Source organism: Populus nigra, chromosome 17 (assembly GCF_951802175.1).
Source record: "Populus nigra chromosome 17, ddPopNigr1.1, whole genome shotgun sequence".
Classification (NCBI taxonomy): domain Eukaryota; kingdom Viridiplantae; phylum Streptophyta; class Magnoliopsida; order Malpighiales; family Salicaceae; genus Populus; species Populus nigra.
Window position 1 is genome coordinate 251494 of NC_084868.1, and position 21978 is coordinate 273471.

The following is a 21978-nucleotide window of genomic DNA, read 5'->3' on the forward strand; positions in this document are numbered from 1 at the left end:
TTCAAAATATATAAAATTGAACCTTGGTCACACACAAATTCAACCACTCATTTGGCAATTTATCCCAGAAAAAAGAAGCAAGGCAGCCAGTAATAGTATATTTGGAAGGGGCACAACTCCCAGTCAATGCAGACCATTGGATCACAAAAACATGAAAAATCAAAGGGTGCAAGTATCTTAAAAGGCATGCAAGTGTTGTCACATTAGCATTCCTCATGGTAATAAATTATGTCTTGTTTTGTGGTACAAAACCAAAAAAATACAAAGTAAAAGTTCGTTAGACAAATCCAAAAACAGAGAGACGGTTATGGGCTGTGGTGATCTTCCTCTTCCGTGATCAGCACCTCCACTTTGTCATCGTGGCGGTTGCCGGTGGCTGTAACGGCCAAGAACAAGTTATTATTGATAAAAAGAAATGGCATATAGGAGAAGACAAGGAATCACGAGGGCATCAACGTTCAAAGAAGAGATTTATCGCCCACCAGAACATGACCACCACCATGATAACATCAACAAAAATAGTAATAATAACGATGACACATTGTTTACAACTTCTTCTTCATCCCCATCTCTGGCTGCTCAGGCTATTAGGGCATCTGCTGCTCATCGTGAATCTTCCCTTTCTTCTGCATATGCTGGTGGCTCTATCTCTCAGAGATCTAAGGTCTACTTTACGTCTTTTTTCTATTAGGAACCTTTTTACTTCTTCTCCTGTTTCTAATACATTTAGGATTTGTTTTCTCTGCCAAAAATGAAAATGGATCTCATCTTGTCTGCATCTTTAAATTGATCTTATTAATCCACTTTCATGTCATGACTACATAAAAAATTGGTTCTGATCACTGCTTCAGTTTTATTAATCTTTCATTTTGTGATGTATTCAATAACATTAGAAGCATAGATGATAAAAAAATATATATACTAGAAACATTGATAGTTTTATAGTATTGTTTCTGGTAGGATTCAATAAATTTTATATGCTTTTCCTCTCTTGGTTTGGCAAAAATTCATGAATCGATAATATATACTTGTTTTTAGTTAGATAATAGGGGACTCCAAATTAGATACTCATATCTCCAGAGCCTAAATCTTTGAGTCTCTTATGACTGGACTGATGCCCTTGCCCCTTGTTGGCATGATTGGTAATGGTTGCTGTAAAAAGATGACAGATTGGCTTGCATGTCATTGCATTACTAGATGTATTCCACGTTATTCTTACCCTGTAAATTTGATGAGGGTATGATGCCTGAAAATTAGGTGTTCGATGCATATGAAGACAAACTGGGAACAAATGGGTCGAAGGGTTTTTGGGGTGTTCTTGCTCAGAAAGCAAAAGCAATTATCGAGGAAGATAATTTGTCTCAGCAATTTGAAACACCGGCAAGATCCAGGTTCCAGATGCCAGATACCTCTGCAGGTGGTCAGGTGATTACGAACTTAACATTTGAGTCTCACTTATTTCAGTGAAGAAATCAGGAAATAAATGAGCAATGGTGATCAAATGATTGTTGTAATATTTTTGTTTCTTTTACAGTATTCATACCGTACACCTGAGGGCTTTAGGAAAATGGATAATCCTACACTAAGAAAGGGCTTGGATAAGATTACTTCTTCCCTTAATCAAATTGGTGATACCTTTGAAAAGGCTTTCGAGGTAAGATGTTTTGCTTCCTCTGCAACTCTAGGCAAATTATCCGTTGTACTTTTATTGTTTAACTACTTGTTATTCCTGATCCGACTTGATGAGCTCATGATTTCATATCTATCACCTGAGCAAGGCAAGGATTGCTAAATGTAGCCAGCTTGTTAACTTGTAAAGGTATACGCAACGCATCAAAAGGGTTTTTTCTTTCCCTACTTTCTACCACTTTTATCCTGAGGACAGTCCTCCAACTTGACTGCTGTTGTTTTAGTTCCATTTTCTATTGCTGAGAATTATGGCAGTGTATATAAAGCTCTATTAAATACAACAGTGAACAACTAAATTCAAAGTTGGTTATTAGAGATCAGGTTTTCTGTATGGAGGAGAATTTGAATTGATCTGGTATTTTTTTTTCCTACTTCTTTTACAAAACACTGAATCGATTAGGGAGGTTACAGAAGAATTGATGAAAATAAGTGACAATGATGCTAACAAAGTACATTTGCAGGGCTACATATTTGGAATAAAACAGTCATACATTTAAAATTCACCAAGTCTAGAAATTATATTTTCTTGCTTCGATATCTCTGGTTACTTTTCCAGGAAGGTCGCACTATTGTGGAAAACAAGACTGCAGATATCATCCAAGAAACTCGCAAACTGCAAATCAGGCGAAAAGGTTCTGAGGCACATAATCAAGGTCCTGGTGAAAATACTTCATGGATGCAACAGCCTACACAGCCACTGAACCATGAAAATCAATTGAAGGCATCTCGCGATGTAAGGTGGCAACTTTGTATTTGAGGGTCACTGGTTCATCTGGAAAAGTTTTAAATTCTTTAATTTGGAAATCAAATAAGATTTAAGTTCTCAATTAAATTAATTTAAACTACTAAGCAGCGTGTCACCAAATATGGAGGTCTCTAGATACAAGATAAATTATCGCGGCTGTGGGAAAAGTGTGAATTTCTTTCTTGTTTCATTTGGTGACTTAGATTTTAGCCTGTGCCTTGAACAAGATTAAAGCTTCCAGTAATAATGGCTTTGAACTGACTCACTTTGCAGCAACTTCAGAATAATTACATCAAATGTTAAAAATAGGATATGAATCTTATGGTCAGCATTGATTTGAAATTATTAGCTTCATCAAAAGACAAGGTTGTGAGCCTAGTTTCAATCTCGTAGCTGGTGAAATGCATGATTAGCCTTTGCTTTTGTTCACAGGTTGCAATGGCTACTGCTGCCAAAGCAAAACTTCTTCTGCGGGAACTGAAAACAGTTAAAGCAGACCTGGCTTTTGCTAAACAAAGATGTTCACAGCTTGAAGAAGAGAATAAGATCCTTCGGGAGAGCTGTGAAAAGGGCAGCACTGCTGACGATGATGATCTGGTAATGCTTTCTTCTACTAGTTTGCACTCTCCTCTGACGAGGTTCTCTATATAAGACTAATATGTGCTGTTCGTCCTAATTTCGTAATTCATGTTTCATCTGCAATGTTGATCTTCATATCGTCAAGCATAGCTTTCTATTTCTGTAGGGTACTTGTACGACTATGCTTCGAGACAATTGTAATAATCTAACTGAGATTTCTGATGTGGCAGATCCGCCTTCAATTGGAGACACTTTTGGCTGAGAAGGCCCGTCTAGCACATGACAATTCTGTTTATGCTCGTGAGAACCGCTTTCTGAGAGAAATTGTTGAATACCACCAACTTACAATGCAGGATGTTGTTTATTTGGACGAAGGCAGTGAAGAAGTCACAGAAGTTTATCCCTTTACGAGGATGCTTTCTGTTTCTCCACCCTCCTCCACCTCACCTTCTGAGACCACATTACGTTCACTATTTGAGAAGGAAATCCATCCTGTCCCTGACCTACCACCAGAAACACAGGAGGTTTCAGAAAGTGATGCCCCACCAAGTGCAGGTGCAGCTGCACTCGAGGAAGTAGAAGAAGATGCAGGAAGAGATGCCCCCCCAAGTGCAGGTATGCCTGTCCGTAAAGAAAAAGAAGAGGCAGAACATATCCCTGCAAACAAGCAAGCAGATGAGAAATGCACTCCAAAGTCTCCAATACACAAGGAGGAAAAGGAAAAAACATCCTCATCGATATCACCTGGCGTAAACAAGTAGTCCTATCCATCTCTGGCATCAATAGTTTTGTCCAAGGCTGGTTTTTTTCGTTTTTTCTTGGTTATGTGACTGGCTAAAGCCAAGGTTTTGGGGAGATTTTTTCTTTCTTGGGCATCATTCTTTATTGTTTTGTGCATGAAATTGTGTATGCAGTTGTGTATTTGATATCAAATAAAGTCTGATTTTCCTTTCTCATATAACATACTTGCAGTTGGCAACTTGTTTGATCTAATAACTAAATTGTTGTGCATCATTTGGCCCATCATCAACTCATCTGTATAGTTTGAAATCACAAAACATCATTGTTTTCTTCTGCAATCAAATGTCGATAAAACAACGCTTTTACACGCTATATTGGTAGCAAAATATCACTTTTTACAGTGTTGGAACAGCTTCATGGATTGCCTTGCATAAAGCCATTGGAATCGCCTTGCAAACACCCACCTAACATTATTTTCTTATCATCCTCGGAATTTTTTGTTGCGTTTTGCACCAACCAAAACTTGACTTCTAATACCAGTTCATGAAGAGCTGTTTGGCACCCCATCTCCAACTAGTTTACACTCAAGACTCCTTTCATAATTCATCCCCGAGGGGCATGCCAGCATGCACCAGTTACGGAGGGATTCAATCTTGCCAGACCAGCAGGCTGCAAGGCGGCTTATTCAGCCATGAAAGTGTAGAAGCGGATTCTCCATTAAAGGGGGTGGGGGGATTCTAAATTCACGTCCTGCATAGAGTCAGGACTCAGGACTGCTGATTGGCAGAGGACGGGTTAGAGATGGTGCCATGCCAACTTAAACCACTAACACAAAGCAGAAAGTTAAAAACTTCAACCAACCAGGTTGCTATGTTTAGAAATAAGCTCAAGCACTCCAAATTGCAAAGGCATTCATTCATTCCTTGAGAATAGAAGCATGTACAGTTTTATGACAAAAAAATGAAAGACAATTTCCATTCAAGGCAAATGAGGATGATACATATATTGTTAGTCATTTGAGGAACTGGGTCTTCAAGGCCATTTGATAAACTCATCCTTTCACGACACACAGTCGAATGGACAGCCAATTCATGTTCCACCTACTTTCTTTGGTTTGATTTTTCTTGGTTAACTAACTAATGAACAAGCCCGAGCCAAAAACAGCCACGTATACGTGTATAGGTGAGATGATGATCAGAAAAAGGCAGCTTTGGGTATGTGTGTGGAGCTCCCAAGCAGCAAAACTCCTGGTTTCTACAGTAGACGCTTTTAGAATATCTGGAATAATAAACTAGTTGAACCATCACCAAATGATCTGAGATCTGCAGGTTTGACCAAAGCCCTGCACAAGGGGCATGTCCTTTCCCTCTCAAACCTGAAAACAGACTCGGTTCAGATTAAACACGCATAAAAGTTCAGCTAAAAAACAAATGAATTAACAGCAGTTGGCTAGTCGGTTTCAGTAAAAGCAGATTATGTTCAACAGCTAACAGAATATAGATTGCTAGTAGTATTGGGTCATACAAACTAACCATTCTGATACACAATCCTCACAAAAGATGTGTTTGCATCGAAGTAGTATAGGAGCATGCATCTTTTCCTGGCATATGGCACACAGATCTCCTGCTGCATTGACCTGCATTACAGCATTGATGACTTAAAATGCATGGAAAAACTATCTCATCTACTTGTCAAGAACCACCAACAACATCTAGAGAAAAGAAAACATATAATATACAAGTGTGGGTGTGTGTGTGACATCCCATATAATATACAAGAAGGATTATAAAAGATTAAAAATTCGTGCACAACAAGTTAAAGAGCAATTAAATTGATAATGCCAAAAAATAATCACAAATCCATTGTGCCAAACTGAGGAAATGATGAATCACAAAGGATAGGATGATTCATCAGAAAGCTATCATTGGATCTTAAAAATAATATTATATCATGTGCATAAAAAGAAAACCTGCAATTCCAAAATAATTTTACGAAAGCATAATAGCAAATAATAATAATAGAATGTAGATCATAAACGAGCTATCCTTAGGTTTTTGATGAATGAGAATATTACATATTATATATTTCACATTTCATATTTTTAGCTTAAATTAAATAATTAGTAAATGGGAGTCAACTATATACAAAAAGATTCCAATATAATTACAACAGATCAAGGAAGAGGGAGAAGAGGGAGAGAGAGTGTCATTAAAATAAAGCAGGTGGTATAATGCTACGTGGTGTTTTCATTAATGGCAAATTGAAATTACAAGACTTTTAAGGATCTTAGTTAATTTTCCTTGGGCTCGATACATCAATTCACATTCTATTGACAGGCTCGCTGTGTTTTTTTTTAACCTTTTGCCAAAGTATAAGCATGAGTTCTTTATTTCATCATACCATAAATGAGCATGGACTATTTATGATATCTTTGGGCCCTATGAAAACCTGAAAAGAAAGTTTAAGCAAATAACTGCAAACTTGCACGTGGACATGTGCACAATGTTCTAAACATGGCCCTAATCTAAGAGAAAAGGGAAATCAACAGTACCTGCTCTGATGTTGCATGTGCCCCATAGTGCACCTCTTTACGTGATAGCGCCTTCAACGCAGAAAAGAAGGATTGCACCTGCAATACACCAACCAATATGAAAGCAGTCAAAGAAATGATAACACAAGCTCAATAATTGCATAACAACCTGATGTGTGCAAAAAAAAAGAGGCAAACAGATGCAGGAAACAAAAAGAATAAATCACAAAACAGTATACCTTCTCAACAAAAGAAGTGAGCTTGAAAGTTAGATACAACCCAGTCATTAGTGACGAAAAGAGGCTCCCATATTCTTTGTTTAAAAAGAAACGGTACCAGACTGGTGCAGGCAACAAGGCACGGTACAGCAGAATCAGATACTCAACCAAAGTAAGCATTTGACCCTAGAAAGAACTTACCATGGTCAGAAACTAAGGGAACATAATAAATGTACAAATATAGGCCTAAAACTTGAATAGAATGATGGAGAGAGTTGATTGAGATCTTCATCTGATCAGTGGACAGGAGCCAACCCCAACCAGCTTTGTTTTTCAGATCCTTTTTAGAACATATCAAAACGACAAAACCCAAATAGAACTACACATGCTTGCTACATAATATCTCACCTGCCTGCGGTAATTTCGGCCTCTACTGTTCTTGTAATAAATTAACAGAACACATTTGAATGCCATTGCGGCCTGTCGGACCAAAGTATCTGGAAAAGAACAACAATATGAACCCTCTTAAAACAGAAAAATAATAACAAGTGGTGGCTTAAAGGTTCAAAACATCCCATCCGCTTACAAGAACATAAAAGGAACTGTACTTAATTAAGGACAAATAACTTTTAAGGAAGTCATAAAAATAATTGATATTCCTAAAACCGAGAGAGTTCCTCTGCATGCATGTGTTTTTCTGCATATTCCATGCAAAACTTAACAATGCATGCAGTATGACTAAGTACCATCATTAAAGATTTTTTTTTAAAACAAAGTGCATCTTCAGTCGATCAGAAGTAGAGATATGTGTCAATAACTTGCAAACAGTAAACATACCATTCACCATGATGATGAAAATAGCATGCCAGAAAGGAGGAATAGACTTGGGAGGAAGCATGATTAATGGGTACAGAAGATCATCATTTTGATACCACCAATAAACAGCAACCACATGGACCATGAATGCGAGTGAGATGCCAACCAGCACAGAGATTTTCCTCTCTCCCTGCAAAGACCAACGGTCAGCTCAAAATCATAATCTAATCCGACTAAAAATGCTCAAATTCTCACTAAGCACAAGTCCATATAGAAAAAACTCAAATACCTTCAGAGCTGTTTGTTTTCGTAGAATATCATTAGACTTGAACATGACAACAGCAATTCCAATTGTAACAAAGAAACCTGCAATTCCTTGTATAAAGAGCAATGTCACAAAATTTAAAATTTTAAAATAAGAAATAAAAACTTTTAGGGAAAGAAGGCCAGAATTCAACATGCTCAAACTTCTGTAATTTTTTTTCCTTAAAAAAAGCCAGAAACAACAACTAGTGATGTAATTAAAGAACAACACCAAACTTCAATATACCAACATCACACTAAATCATACCTCTGCAGATAAGAGGTCTGATTTCAAGAAGGCATAGAAGTCAGGGACAGAAAAAAAAGGAAGGAGAAGAGATGGAAGAAAAAAAGAAAGCAGAAGATCTATCAATATTCTTTGTTTTTAATCTATTGTGCATGGAAAAGATGTTTTCCTTTTTTCTACCATTAGAAATCATGAAAAAACATCTTGCAAATTTAAACTTATTATTGAACCCAGCAATGAACAGATAACATTTTCAAGTGTCTTTTATAGTGTCTAGTAGTTAGGAATTAAGCTTATATACCCTCAATTAAAGAACGTTTATATCTCAAGAACACTCTGTCTATAAACCATAGTTTAAGTGTTTAAATCCCTTTCTCTAATTTTAAATCCCTGGATTTTGAGTCCTGTCCTCTTTCTTTCAATTTTCTGCTCCTCTTGTCTGACTTTCTATAACTCTTCATTTGGTTACTGCCTAATCTAATGATCTTAAAACAACTAAGCACTGGCTTAGCTATTAGTACAAGCACCGGTTAGAGAAAAAAATGGGCAGTGACAATTGAGATGAAAGGAATAGAATGAGGTTAAAAAATAAGACCAATATTAAAATACATGCATTTACACCCAGGATGGGGGTGGGGGTGGGAGTGCATGTGCATGTGCATGTGCAACTGTTGTTAAGGATATCAGGGGTGACAGGAATTGAAAAGATTGTTATTTTATACACGGACATTGGATTACCGTGAAGTGTAGCACCATAGACATTTCTTCTCTAGTTAAAAGATTCAGTCTCAATACATGAGAAGCATGAAACAAGAGACATCAAAGAGTTCAGTTGAAGAGGATTGAAATGTAATTAGATTAAAACAAAATGTGGTTTGCGACATCAATTGCAGCTTTTTGCTTCATAGGAACTATCCCTGTCCTTCTATTCTATGCTTTGAAAAGATGGTTGACAAGCCACTTCAAGGAGGCGACTGGAGCGCTTTCATCAAATGATGCATGTGGGCTGAGCCATTCCCATCCCGACATGGTGGCCCAATTCAGCCTGGCCTGGTCAGGAAGGGATTCAAATAGAGACAGACTACTGTTATCTGGGAATATCTTTCTGTGTTAGCTAGCGGGGGCGGGCTTTCCTATGGTAGTCCTGCAGCGGCCACTGACTGACCGTCCGTCTGTCTCATCTTGATTTGGCTATACTTGTATGTAGCCAGCCATGTTAGCTTCACACAAGAGCCTTTAGAAAAAGCTTAAAAGGCACTCATCAGTCGGCCCCTTTCCTATTCAGCCTTGCCACCTCTCCAGTTAAGAGAATAGGCTTTCTCAAAATAATGTTAATGAAAACCAGACAGTACCAACCCAAGAAGAATCCACCAAATAATCATAGAAATAGAATTCAATCCAGCTCCATTGAATGGAAAATTAAAAGCTCATGTTAAAAAGGTTGATTTTTAAGATCTCTTTCTTCCTGTCCGCCATATTTCAGCATTTGATTCTCTTCCTTTCACTCATAGTCCTTATATCAGCTGTTCTTCCCTTCTCCAATCCTCTTTCCTTCTGATCTCTTCTCTCCTCTCACAATGAACTCCTATGATTCTCCATTTGGTTAACACCAGATAATGGATAGGATCAACTAACTAATCCAATCATCACCGCAAAACAGCAAATGGTCTATTCCGCATACAAAGTACCAGGGCTAATAGGAAAAAGAAATTTGAGATGAAAAGAAAAAAATATACAAAATTTGGTAAGCCAAACGAATCCAATTGACCATACAGCAAGATTCATAAATATGCAAGTTTACATTTCAAAATCTGGTTAGAGTGTGTGAGAAACTGTTTTGTGTAGAGCAGTGATGACAAGGATGAAAAAAGAGGTTATTTTCTATATGGATAACAGATTAATCTGAGGAGTAAGTTACCAATAGGTCAGCACATTAGAAATTATCTCCTGTAGTTAAAAGACTCATTATTAATTATATAAGAAGCATGTGAGAACGAGACAACAAGGAATTCAGTGCAAATGGGTTGAGTCATGAATCAAATTGATGAAATGAAAAGTGTAGCTACTAAAACCCATCAAGTAATGTTAAGCAAAGCAAAATAAAAAAACCATCGGTGCTTTTCTTTTTTTGGCTTCATGAGAACTTGCTCAGACCATGCTAATTGACCAGGAAACAATTTGCAAGCTACTCGTCCACCAAAATAATCATTAACTCATCTGCATCCCATCTCTAATGAAAGTCTGTAGGTTCAAAAAACCTAATATCCATTCGCTCCCAGCTTTTGCCAAAAACTTAGTTGGTGGGAATTACCATTCCAAAATATGATTCCCCCACATGGTTCACGTTCAGTTTTCTTTTTCACAGTACTTAATTCTAATGTAGAAATCTAAAAGGCACAAACCACTGGATTTAAGATAGTAAAACAATAAACAAATAATACCTTGCAAATGCTGGCGAATGAAGACAACCAATAGAAGCAAAGAAAAAGGAAGCACTTGCTCAATCCACCTAGCAACTTGCTGAATATCATATCTCTGGTAAGTTGAATCCCTTCCATTACCCCCAGCCTCATCTGCAGCCTCCCCATCCCCACTCACACTTGAACTCTGCTGACCACCAGCGCCATCAGCTGCATCTCCTCCTCCACGATCACTCCTCAAATCACCCTGAAGAGCATCCGCACCCATCATTTGCTGCTGCCCCAACACCTCATTTTGTGCCCCACCTACTTGCCCAACAACCAATCCACCAGAACCGTCCCTCTCATGCTCTCCCGCCCCAATTATCCTAATGGAAACCTCTCCATTATTAGGCACCACTGAAGCCGACGAATCATCATGTCTACTAGAACCATGTCCCCCTCCACCAGGACCACCAGGAATCAAAGACTCATTTTCTTGATGATTCGAACGAGTCGTTCTTAAAAGACCAGAATACTCTAACAAAGAAGAAATGGGCGCTTGAATAATACTAGAAGCCGATAGCATTCCATACCACCTCGAAGAAGAAGTCAAGCTGCTGCTGCTATTACTATTTCCACCTCCACCTCTGTGCGGATCAGAGATACTCCCTGAACCTTCCATCACCGTATGAGCAGCAGATGATGCCCTAACCCTAACCATCACATATATTTCATATTATTATCACCCTATCAAATCATCAATCAAATAAAGAAAAAAACAATTAAAAAACAAAAACTGATCGAAAAAGCGTGAAGATTAAAGACAAAAAAGGATAAAGGGAGGAATAATAGTACCTGCGAAAGCGAAACTCCGTCGAGGAAGAGAGAAAGGGGGTTAGAAATATGGAATGGATGAAATTTGAGGTGGCATTCGACAAACCCTAAGAAAGGGTCGGAATTTGACTACCGAGTTATCGCCATTGAAGGAGGGAAGGAAGAATCGATCGAAGCTTTCTTCCTCTTCTTGATGATGTTCCGATCAAGAAATTCTGACAATTGGAGCAAAGAAATTAAAAAGGTGGGTATTTTATTTCTGTGCTTCTTGTTTCTCTCTCTACATCTATATCTAGTGATGATGCATATACAGACAGGAGTGGGAGAGATAATGGAGAGGGGCAAATGCGACAAAGACATGTTTTTTCTTTTGGAATTGCGAAGGCCAAATTTAAAAAAAAAATGTTTAAAATTAATTTTTTAATTTTTTTAAAATTGTTTTTATACATTAATATTAAAATTAATTTTTAAAAAATAAAAAATTATATATTTTAATATATTTTAAAATTTTTTAAAAATTTTTTTAAATAATCACTACTATACACATAATAGTTTATTAATGAATATTTTAGGTAATGGTATTATTATTAATGAATATTTTTAAATTGAATTTAATAATATTTATATTACATCTGTATTATCTATACCAGTAAAGATGATATTAATTGAATTCAAATTAAATTATTATCCATATTTACGATGTTAAGAAAGGAAGTATACAGTCTGGTTCCATGAAGTAACCCTTTTGAGATTACTTTACAATATATATTAAAAAAATAATAATTTCATGTAAAACAAAAGAGGTTTGTTGGAATATCATTAAAAAAATAATGCAATTACATATGAACCTTACCTAATTAAAAAATTAATAATTTCATGTAAATCCAATTGCATAGCGCGTATGCTTTTCCCTGTACAGCATTTCTCCTGCAGAAAGACCTTCACCACACCACCCACTCTTTTGCACACTTTTCTACACTTTTTCTTATTTCCTCGTTGACTCGCTTTTTTTTCTTACTATAATTCATTTGTTTCATTCAAAATATCTTTTATAAAAAAAAAAATTATATTTATTTTCCATGAGATATTTTACATAAAAACTATTTACATATCTAATATCCCTTGTTTGCAAATCAAGCTCTGCCAATGCATTTCAAGCACATAAACATTTTCCTCTATTGTTAATTCGGATTATTTATTTTTATATTTTTAAAGTATTTTAAAAAAATATAAAAAGATTTATTTTTTTTATTTCAAATTAATTTTTTTTAAGTATTTTCAAATCGTTTTAATGTGCTGATGTTAAAAATAATTTTTAAAAAATAAAAAAATATTATTTTAATATATTTTCAAATAAAAAACATTTTGAAAAGTAAAAGCAACAACAATTATAATCACATTTTCAAACACGCTTGTGGTGCAAGTGTTTGATATTTGTTTTTTTTACTGTTTGGAGGAATTAATAAATACATGAAAAATATGTGCAAATTTAATGGAATAATTAACTTGACGTTAATGGTTAGGAGATGGAGTGGTGAATATATTTTCAAATACTAAAAAAACCTCTAAATCTTGGATTTTAAGTAGCAAATAAAAGTATAAAATCAAGTAGAGTATTCAGCCTCACAATTAAAAAAAAAATTAATATAGATTTATTGCATGTTTAGGTTTCCTTATCACCTGTCATTGATTTGATTTTTTTATATTTGACTAATTAATTAATCATCCAAGGGAATTATTTATTCTCACTTGAATTTTAAGCAAGACCCAGAGACGACAATCTAATTTCTGATTTGGGCTTGAGGCCCAACCATGCTTCTGGACAGCCCAGGATAGCGAAGCCCTGTAAAGGAATAAACAGAGAGACAATGGTCAAATAGCAAATTGATAAACATTCGAATATTTCAGCCCGAATCTGAGCCGCCTCAATTTGAAACTGCTTTTTTTTCTTCTTCTTCTTCTTTTTTTTTGGACCAACTTACCCGTTAATTAAAATTCAATATTTTTTTAATAGAATTTTAATGATGCGCTTTTTATATTGATCTCATGTATTAAAATAATTGTTGTAGTTAGTGTTTCTACACGAATTTATTTTTAAAGATATTTTTTAATTACAAATATATTAACATTTAAAAAAATTTTAATTTAATTATTTTTTTGAATGGAAAGCAATTTAAAAAACTAAAACACCTGTATTTTAAGATCACCACTCTAATTACTTGCCTTTTAAGGTAATGTTTGACATTGTATTTTAAAATATTTTTTAGTTAAAAATACATTAAAATAATATTTATTTATTTATTTTTGAAAATTTATTTTTAATACAAGATAAAAAAAAACAATAATTAGAAATCATGTTTTTTAGAAAAAAAAACACAGACACGCACGCGGCCAGGAAACCAAACCAAGCCGTCATGGGTAAATCACAAGCCAAGGGGAAAGAAACAAGAGTACACAAGCTGATATAATTGCACCGACCTTTGCATTCAAGGGGCAGGAGAAATCGTGCTAGTTGAATTCAAATTTCGTCTCCTGTGTTGCAAGATTTTTTCAAGCACAAGAACAACAAATTCCACAGTTTCACATGATGAATGCATTGAAGCTAGCCAGGTGGATGAAAATCCCATGATTTTTCTTTCATAAACACCGTGCATTCGAAGAGGCATGAACAGCTGGACCAGCACTAGCTACAAAGAAAATAGAATTCGCCAGCAATGGGGGGCGTGGGCCACAAGGCGGCAAGGACAGCAAAGAGTTCTTAGCAGGTGGCAGCCAGCAAGACGACGGGGCTGCCTCACGAGCATTCACTCTGGTTGGTGTTCCTTCTCTTTTACTGTTCTCCTTCTTTTTATTATTTTTTACAACTCGAGGTGAGCAATTTTATAACCAGAGTTGTTCCTGGGTCAATTTATTCTTTAATTAATTATAAAGTTTATTTTTCAAACGATTCCAAGGAAATCCATCTACGAGGGCGGGACTAGAAGATCCAGAGGGGATGTCATCATAAAAACTATTTTTATTTTTAGAGGAGCTGGGTGCAGGACTATTATGAAATAACTAAAACTTCAGGGGCTAGAATTAAAGTTTTTAAAACATTGGGGGTGCCGTGTGTATTGCATTTTAAAGAATAAACCTTGATAAATATTGTTTTCAAATCCAGATTGAAATAAAAGATAAGGAAAGAGCGTCAAATGGGAATGCACATTGGAATAATCGAGGGGAGAAGTTGCCAGAAATAGCAAACCATAGAGAGAGAGTGATCAAGGGGAGAAGTTGCCAGAAATAGCCCGCTAGGAAGGCCTTGAAGTTTTGGACACGCGTGGCAGATTTTGGACATCCATGTGCAGCTTGCTTTTGGCAACTAGGATGTGTGTTTGTGTGGTTCGCGTGATCCAATGAGCTGGCATGACAGCATTCTTAATCAATTAATTACTCTAATCCCAAAAGCAGAAAATTTTGTGTTTGTTTGCTGAGAAAGATGTGGGATTTTTATGTATAGGCCTTTGGGAGTTATTAGCAATGTGAATTGTACCGATGATCTAGGTTGGGTCTGAGATGTATGATTTTATCGAGAATATATATTATTTTTTTGTTGATTTTATTTTTTTTCTATTACATATTAATAAGTGTTTTTAATATTTTTATTCAAGAGGAATAGTTTTTAATCTTTATTTTTCTATCTAGTATTAATATGGTTTTCTAGTTTTTCACTGTAATGGTATTTTAGACATGTCAAACTTTGGTAGATAAAAATTGAATATTATAAGTATATTTCTTGTAGTTACCACGTTCTTGGTATTTAAAAGGTTTTTCACTTGTAACAAACCTTGTTATCAATTGTAAGTTGGTATCTAAACCTAACGATTCTTTGTGGTTTTATTTGGAGTTTGTAGGAGATAAAAATGTTCTCCTCGAGAAAAAGACGCCTCAAAACTTGCTTATATTTTTATATCTAATACTATTAGGCTTTTCTAGTTTTATATTTGAAGAAAATAAATTTTTTATTTCTATTTCTTATACAGTATCAATAAGTTTTTCTATATTAAACGTTGTAATAGCATTTTTAAAAGTAAAATTAAGGTGAATAAAAAATGGATATTTTAGGTGTCTACTCCATAGTTATGGTTTTATTGATCTTTAAGGAAGGGTGACTTGTAACACACCCTCTTATCCCTTTTTAATAGGTATTAGAACCCAATAATTTTTGATGGTTTTGATTGGGGGTTATAGGGGGCAAGGAGGATCCCAAAAAAAAAATTCTTAAAACTAGCATGTTATTTCTTTTCACGATCAGATAGTGTTATTAAAAATTCTGATGATGAGATTCTTGATGAGATGACCCGTCCAAAGGTGGAACATGGATCACTCAAATATTACAGGGGCTCACAATAAGATGGCTACATATGAAATAATATATGTGATGAATGATATTTTTTTTTATCGAGGTTTGAACTCAAATACAAGTTTTTTTTAGTTTAAAAAATTGATGTAGGAGTTTTTTTAAAAAAATAATATTTTTTAGTTAACTTTATTTTTTTATTTTTTTCTATTTGATATTATTATGCTTTTATATTTTTTTTATTTGAAGAGAATAACTTTTTTATTTTTATTTTATTATACAATATTGTAAGGTTTTATGGTTTTTATATATAAAGGGATACAATATGTGTCTATTAACACGGCAAACCATGTGGTTGGCTTTGTTAATAAATAAAACCTTAGTAAGTGTACAATGATGTTTTTTATTTAAAAATTTATTAAAATTTTTTCTTTAGAGTTTTTTATTTTTAATATTAACATATCAAAACAATAAAAAAACATAAAAGTTTATTAATTTAATATTTTATCAAATTAAACACACGCTTAAAATACATCCAAATAAAATTTGCAAACACGAAAACAAATTATGTCAGAGTAATATATAGATGGCTTGTGCTTTTGTTTAGTTAATGATAGTATGATAAATGAGGTCATGACTGCAATGAGCAGCGAGTCCATTCCATATTAAAACAATTGAAGAAGAATATGCTAGTTGAGTTTTATTTTTAAAGTGTTTTATATTTAAATAATATTTTTTGTATATTAAAAATTATTTTTAATATGAGTATATTAAAATAATCTAAAAAGATGAATACTAAAATAAATAAATTTAATTTTTCAAAAAAACATTATTCGACCACAATATATATATATACAACTTGGTGACATCAGCATGACAAGACGACAGAGGAAGTCAACTTTTCAACATCTTGTTTTCACACAAGTTAGTTTCTGCTTTGCACCAAAATGAAAAGCGTCATTATCTCTCCAAAAGCAACGAGAACTTTCTCCGTGATCAGAAACTTCTCCCTCAACCCCCCCCCAGAAAAAAAAGAAAAAAGAAAAAAGAAAAAAGAAAAATTTATGGTTTAATTGCATTAACTCTACGATGTTCCAATTACCCTCTGATTTATTTCTATTAATTTTTGGAGAATGAAGGGGTATTTATTGCTTAGTCAGATTGTATGTTAATTGATATTAAATACTCTAGATTAGGTAATGCTCTCGGGATTTGAATATAGATAGTCAAGAAAATAAATACATCTCCTTAATCATCGCACGTCTCTTTGAAAAATAAAATATTAGCATGGAAAAACAAAAGGAATTAATTAAATTGCACTATATATTTTATATCATAAAAATACTATATTAAAAAGTATTCATGGTATTCCAATGACTATCTTTATTTATTATATATATATATATATATGTGTGTGTGTGTGTGTGTTATTATTCGCTTCTGCTTGTGTTTTAGAATAAAAAAATAAATGTAAAATAAACAAAAATATATTTAATTTAAAAGGATATAAATTGAGATATAAAATAAATATGTTTTTAAAATAATTTTTGAATGAGTTTTTATCATTTCAAAACAAAATGAGTGTGAAGATATGTTTTTTCTGTCTCTAATATTTCTTTTAAAAAATAGTAATTAAACACTACGTCTTTATATAATTTGAATTATTTAAATCACATTTATTAATGTTCATGTACTGGTTTATATGTTAAATGACTCATTAACTAACTCAAATGACCCTCCATTTTTTTTTTAATTCTCGCAATAGAAATGACCCATCAATTTACTCGTTGACTTGTTTATCCAATCCGTTGACCACGACCATTTACAATTACCCTTTTGTTTTCTAGTGTTTTTCTTTGAAAGGCAGTAACTATTAGTAAATAGCAAGAGCATGAATTCAGAGTCTATGTTATGTGAAAGAGGTTTAGGATTCGTTAACACGCAAGCAAATGGGCATTTAGGCCTGTTTGTTTCTGTGTTTTAAAAGTGTTTTTGATAAAATTTAAAATTTTTTTATTTTTTTATTAACTTTAAATTAATATGTTTTTAGTGTTTTTAAATCATTTTGATGTGCTGATGTCAAAAATAATTTTTAAAAAATAAAAAAACATCATTGACATGCATTTTGGCACGAAAAGCTATTTGAAAAGCAACCGCAACCACACTGCCAAACAAAGTAGTGTCTGTTAGCACGGCAAACCACACGGTTGGCTTTTTTAACAAACAAATGCAAATAATTTTTTATTTAAAAATATATTAAATTTTATTTTTTGATATCAGTGTATTAAAATCATAAAAAATAATTAATTTAATGTTTTATCAAACAAAACACACTTTTAAAACACATCTAAATAAAATTACAAACAAGAAAATAGTTTTTTTTTTGCTAATAATGACACAGTAAACGAGGTCATAGTTGTAATTTAAGAGTACAGTTAAAATTAATTTTTAAAGTATTTTTATTTATATATATATATATATATATAAACAAATAATTTTATTAAAAATGATGTGAACAAATCAGGTTAAAATTAAAAACTTTTTTTGATCTTAATATGGTCAAAATTAGGTGAAAAACTTTCTCCACAAATGGATATCCACTGGATATCCAATTCAATTCCATCTAATTATTTTTATAAAATAAAATATAAATTTAAAAAGTAAATTATATTTTCATTCATGAAATATAAAAGCATAATTAAATTATAATCTAGCATGCTAAATTACATATAAAAACAAGGATTGGTAAAACCACTATTATTAAATTTAAATTTAAATAATCAAATCATGCTTGATATTCCCACCAAACAATAGTAGTGGGATTATCTAAAAATGTGCTAATCATAGCTGAACACTATTATTTAAAATAGATCACTTTATTGAGACAGAAAATGAAGCAAATAGCCTGGCATAATTGCGTGGAGGTAGGTGAGTTTCTAAAACCATCCAATCAGGCTGTTATTCGACTAATCCAGTATGAATTGAAAGAAAAAAAAAACCCAGTTTATCGAGTTAAAAATCAAAATTAATTTAATGATTAAATTAACTTAAACTTGATTTGACCGACTTGTAACGTGAGTTTTGCACCGTGATAATCTTGATTTGTGTTCTATGAAAACTATAATAATCCCGAGTTTATTGGGAATTGTGGAATAAAACTCTCTCCAGAAATATCTTATGATCTTAACATAAAATACCCTTTTCTTTGGCAGGATGTGGATGACTGGAAGGGCTCCCCTGTCGTGTTCCAGAGGAGTCCTTCTCATTGAATGAACCTCCTGTGTTTGTTCCTGGCATTCACATTTCTAGGTCCCTCATTTGCCCTCACTTCTTGGTTTCCCCTTTTTCTTCTTTTTCCAAAAAAAAATATATATATAAATCTTCACACTTCTTTTTACTAAAATAATATCCAATAGAGAATACTTTCTTTATTGTAAAAAGAAATTACAAGTTGAGATTTGGGAGACTTCCAAAAAGAAAAGGAAAAGGAAAAAGAAAATACTAAAAAAAAGAAAATGGTCCAAGGGACATGTATGTCTATAGATGACGATTGATGGGTAAAGCAGTAACAAAAAGGAAGAACAATCATGTGGGTGGGGGGAGGGGCTTAGCAAGTGTTTTACACATCTGTAAATCAAATTAATTATTATTTTTTTCTATTTTTTGATGGTATTTTGATTGTTCACCAACAACAGGGATCACTCTTTTACTGTTTTAGAGTAGCAGCAGCAGCAGCCACAGCAAAGCGGCAGCACTAATCTCTCTCTCTCTCTCTACACTGGGTCATCTTCATCATCATCTACAGAGCGTATCTCCTTCCTGCCCTTTAGATTTCCTTCTTATAAACTTTTTTCACTCTCCCCCCCCCTCCTTTTTCCATATATGAACTAAAAGAGAGGAGTGTAGGGGTCCTTTTCAAAAGCAAAATTGATTATTTTGTTACTGTCTTGATTCAACCATAATGCAGATGGGTTTTTGTTAAAAAGGTCCCTCCTTTTACAGTTGCTGCCTACTCTTAATCATGATTTATTATCTCAAGATTCTTGCTTGGATAATGTGAATCTTCAACTGCATGGTTTTGAGGAAGAAAAGCCAATTACAAGCCTCTAATTTTTGTCAACTGAAACTCCCATTTGGAATTCTGAATTCAGGTAATAAAAATTCTCTATCTTTTTGGCTGAATCTACGTTAGTTTTGGATTATATGGTTTTTATTTGGAATGTGTATTAATTTGCAGTCATTTCATCAGCGGACAGGATTTGATTAATTTCAGCGCCTTTAATTAGTTGCTGTAATTGTGAAGATTGGTCCTTTAATCCTGAGTCTAATTGAGAAAATGCTGCAGAGATTCGCGAAGTCTTGTGCTTGATTTGAGTCTATAACCATAAGAGAGCGTCTTGCACAAGCAATTCCAAAAGAGAGAGAAAATATATAAAGGGTTTTCACCGTTGAACCTTTCAAAGCTGCTTTATTTTCTCGACTTGGCGAATCTGGGGTTCTTTTATACAGTATCCGTTGTTTACATTTTTTTTAGAGATATAGACAGGCCTGTCCCCCCACCAACCATCGATTTGCAATTCTGAGGGTTTATTGCTGTTGAAGTTTCCTCGGAAAAACTTGGCTGCAATAGCTCTTCAAGTTTGAGTTTTTTAGTTTCTTGTTTGGATTTGGGGTTATTGCTAAGGATAGAGATTGTGGGGGCTGGCTTTTTGGGTGGTTTTACTTTTGGGTTTTGAAAGGTTTTTTGAGTGGCATTCTGCTGAATTCCAACATTCCAAAGCATCGATGGGGCTTCTTCGAAGTCTCGCGATGCTTTCTCTTCTTACATTGATCGTCTGGTTGCCGGGGATTAGTGCTCAGTCAATAAATAGTGCGCGTCCCCTTGATGCTCTTCTCCAAGACTATGCTTATAGAGCATTTGTTCGTCCTAGGACTGGCATTGCATATGATGGGACTGTTCCTTCGAACTTGACTGGGATCAAGATTGCTGCCATGAGGCTCAGGAGTGGGAGCTTGAGAAGAAAAGGTGTTAAGATGTACAAAGAGTTTGGGATTCCCGAAGGAGTGGTGGTGCTGCAATATGTGGAGAGGCTTGTTTTGGTCTACCAAAATCTGGGCAATTGGTCTTCGGCATACTACCCGCTGCATGGTTATGCTTACCTTGCTCCAGTTTTGGGACTTATGGCTTACAATGCTTCAAACTTATCTGCTACGAATTTGCCTGAGTTGCACATCAGGGTATCTGGCGATCCCCTAAATATCACATTCCCGGATGTGCAATCTGCTCCAGTTGGGTCTATTGCAAAGTGTGTGGGGTTTGATTTACAGGGTCTTCCAACTTTTAGCAACGTGTCTTCTGGAAATGTATGCTTAACAACCCAACAAGGGCATTTTTCAATAGTTGCTGAGTCGCTTGCCCCTTCTCCAACACCAGTATCTCCTACTCCATCTCCTCCGAATGTGGGTCCTGTACCAAGTGGACGGGGAAAGAAGAACTCTAAAAAAGTTGGGATAATTGTTGGGTCTGTCCTGGGTGGATTATTGCTGTTGGTGTTTTTGTCATTCTTCGTATTGTGGGCACAGAAGTTGAAACAGAGGAAGAAAATGCAACAGATGGAGAGGGCTGCAGAGGTGGGGGAATCCCTACAGATGACATCGGTTGGGGAAACGAAAGCACCGGCAGCGATGGTTACCCGAACACAACCGACCCTTGAGAATGAATATGTGCCATAACTCCTCCCACCTGTACAAGTCCTCCCTCTTTTCCACACTCATTCTTAATTCAAGCTCCATTCCCGTATTCAAATATTCTTCCATTCACACCTTTTTTTGGTGGAGTCTTCTTCCTCGTCTTGTTTGGTTCTGGTAGGCTTTTCATTGTAGCGTGAGTAATATAGGATGTTTGTGTAAATCTGTTATCACTCACAAACCCTCCATAGTTTTATGATTCATTGTGGTGTGCATTTTAGCAAAAGTAATTTCATATGTGATGAGTTTAGTTTTCCCATTGACAAGGAATAAAAATTTCTGTGGTGCCTTCCATTACAGATTGTTTTCTGTGTTTTTCTCTGATAACACTGCCTTTAGATTACCAGTAATCTCAGTTTTAGGAGCATGATAACTTGAGGATAAGCTTGGTTTGGTTTTAACAAGCTACGGCTTCAACCATTCCAGTTGAGTCCCTTTCCTTTTTATCTAATATCAGGCTTGAGTCTATTCGTTGAGCTTTATTTCAGCTTGTTAATTTCTAACCTCACAGCGACCAGGAAAACATACTCTGCACTGATTGCATTTGCGTGTTCTTGTGACAGCAGTGAAAGATATTTTTCTCTCATTATCAGCATGAAACTGGGTTTTGCTCTTTTTAAGAAATGAAGTGTCTGGCTTCTTAATGGGGTTGCTATTATAGAATTCCCCTCTCTACATTCTTACTCTTAGACTTCCTATCCCTTCCCCATTGCATCTGTGTGTCCGGCCAACAACAAAGCAGAGAAAAATATAGACTGAAAGAGGCAATGCAATGGCAGAGTCTTAT

General features: G+C 34.7%; 3 protein-coding genes across 6 annotated transcripts; 2 read left to right on the forward strand and 1 right to left on the reverse strand.

Moving 5' to 3' along the window:
- Nucleotides 1-23: 23 nt before the first annotated feature.
- LOC133676931 (uncharacterized) lies at nt 24-3974 on the forward strand. The gene is made up of 6 exons (XM_062098742.1): nt 24-664; nt 1258-1425; nt 1535-1654; nt 2246-2422; nt 2867-3031; nt 3244-3974. The coding sequence occupies exons 1-6, from the start codon at nt 416-418 to the stop codon at nt 3772-3774; spliced, it is 1410 nt and encodes a 469-aa protein (XP_061954726.1). The 5' UTR covers nt 24-415; the 3' UTR covers nt 3775-3974.
- Nucleotides 3975-4654: 680 nt separating this feature from the next.
- LOC133676929 (uncharacterized) lies at nt 4655-11419 on the reverse strand. Of its 3 annotated transcripts, none has more exons than XM_062098739.1 (9): nt 11126-11419; nt 10310-11017; nt 7608-7693; nt 7340-7508; nt 6911-6999; nt 6524-6688; nt 6306-6383; nt 5287-5390; nt 4655-5129 (listed from the first exon to the last, which is right to left on the reverse strand). In XM_062098739.1, the coding sequence occupies exons 2-9, from the start codon at nt 10989-10991 to the stop codon at nt 5024-5026; spliced, it is 1479 nt and encodes a 492-aa protein (XP_061954723.1). In that variant the 5' UTR covers nt 10992-11017; nt 11126-11419; the 3' UTR covers nt 4655-5023. The 3 variants fall into 3 exon arrangements, with proteins under 3 accessions (XP_061954723.1, XP_061954725.1, XP_061954724.1); XM_062098741.1 differs by having other exon boundaries at nt 10310-10983; nt 11126-11417; XM_062098740.1 differs by having other exon boundaries at nt 7608-7684; nt 11126-11417.
- A 7491-nt stretch (nt 11420-18910) lies between these two features.
- On the forward strand, nt 18911-21500 carry LOC133677277 (uncharacterized). Of its 2 annotated transcripts, none has more exons than XM_062099207.1 (2): nt 18911-19594; nt 19681-21500. In XM_062099207.1, the coding sequence occupies exon 2, from the start codon at nt 20229-20231 to the stop codon at nt 21174-21176; it is 948 nt and encodes a 315-aa protein (XP_061955191.1). In that variant the 5' UTR covers nt 18911-19594; nt 19681-20228; the 3' UTR covers nt 21177-21500. The 2 variants fall into 2 exon arrangements, with proteins under 2 accessions (XP_061955191.1, XP_061955192.1); XM_062099208.1 differs by having other exon boundaries at nt 19693-21500.
- Nucleotides 21501-21978: the final 478 nt, after the last annotated feature.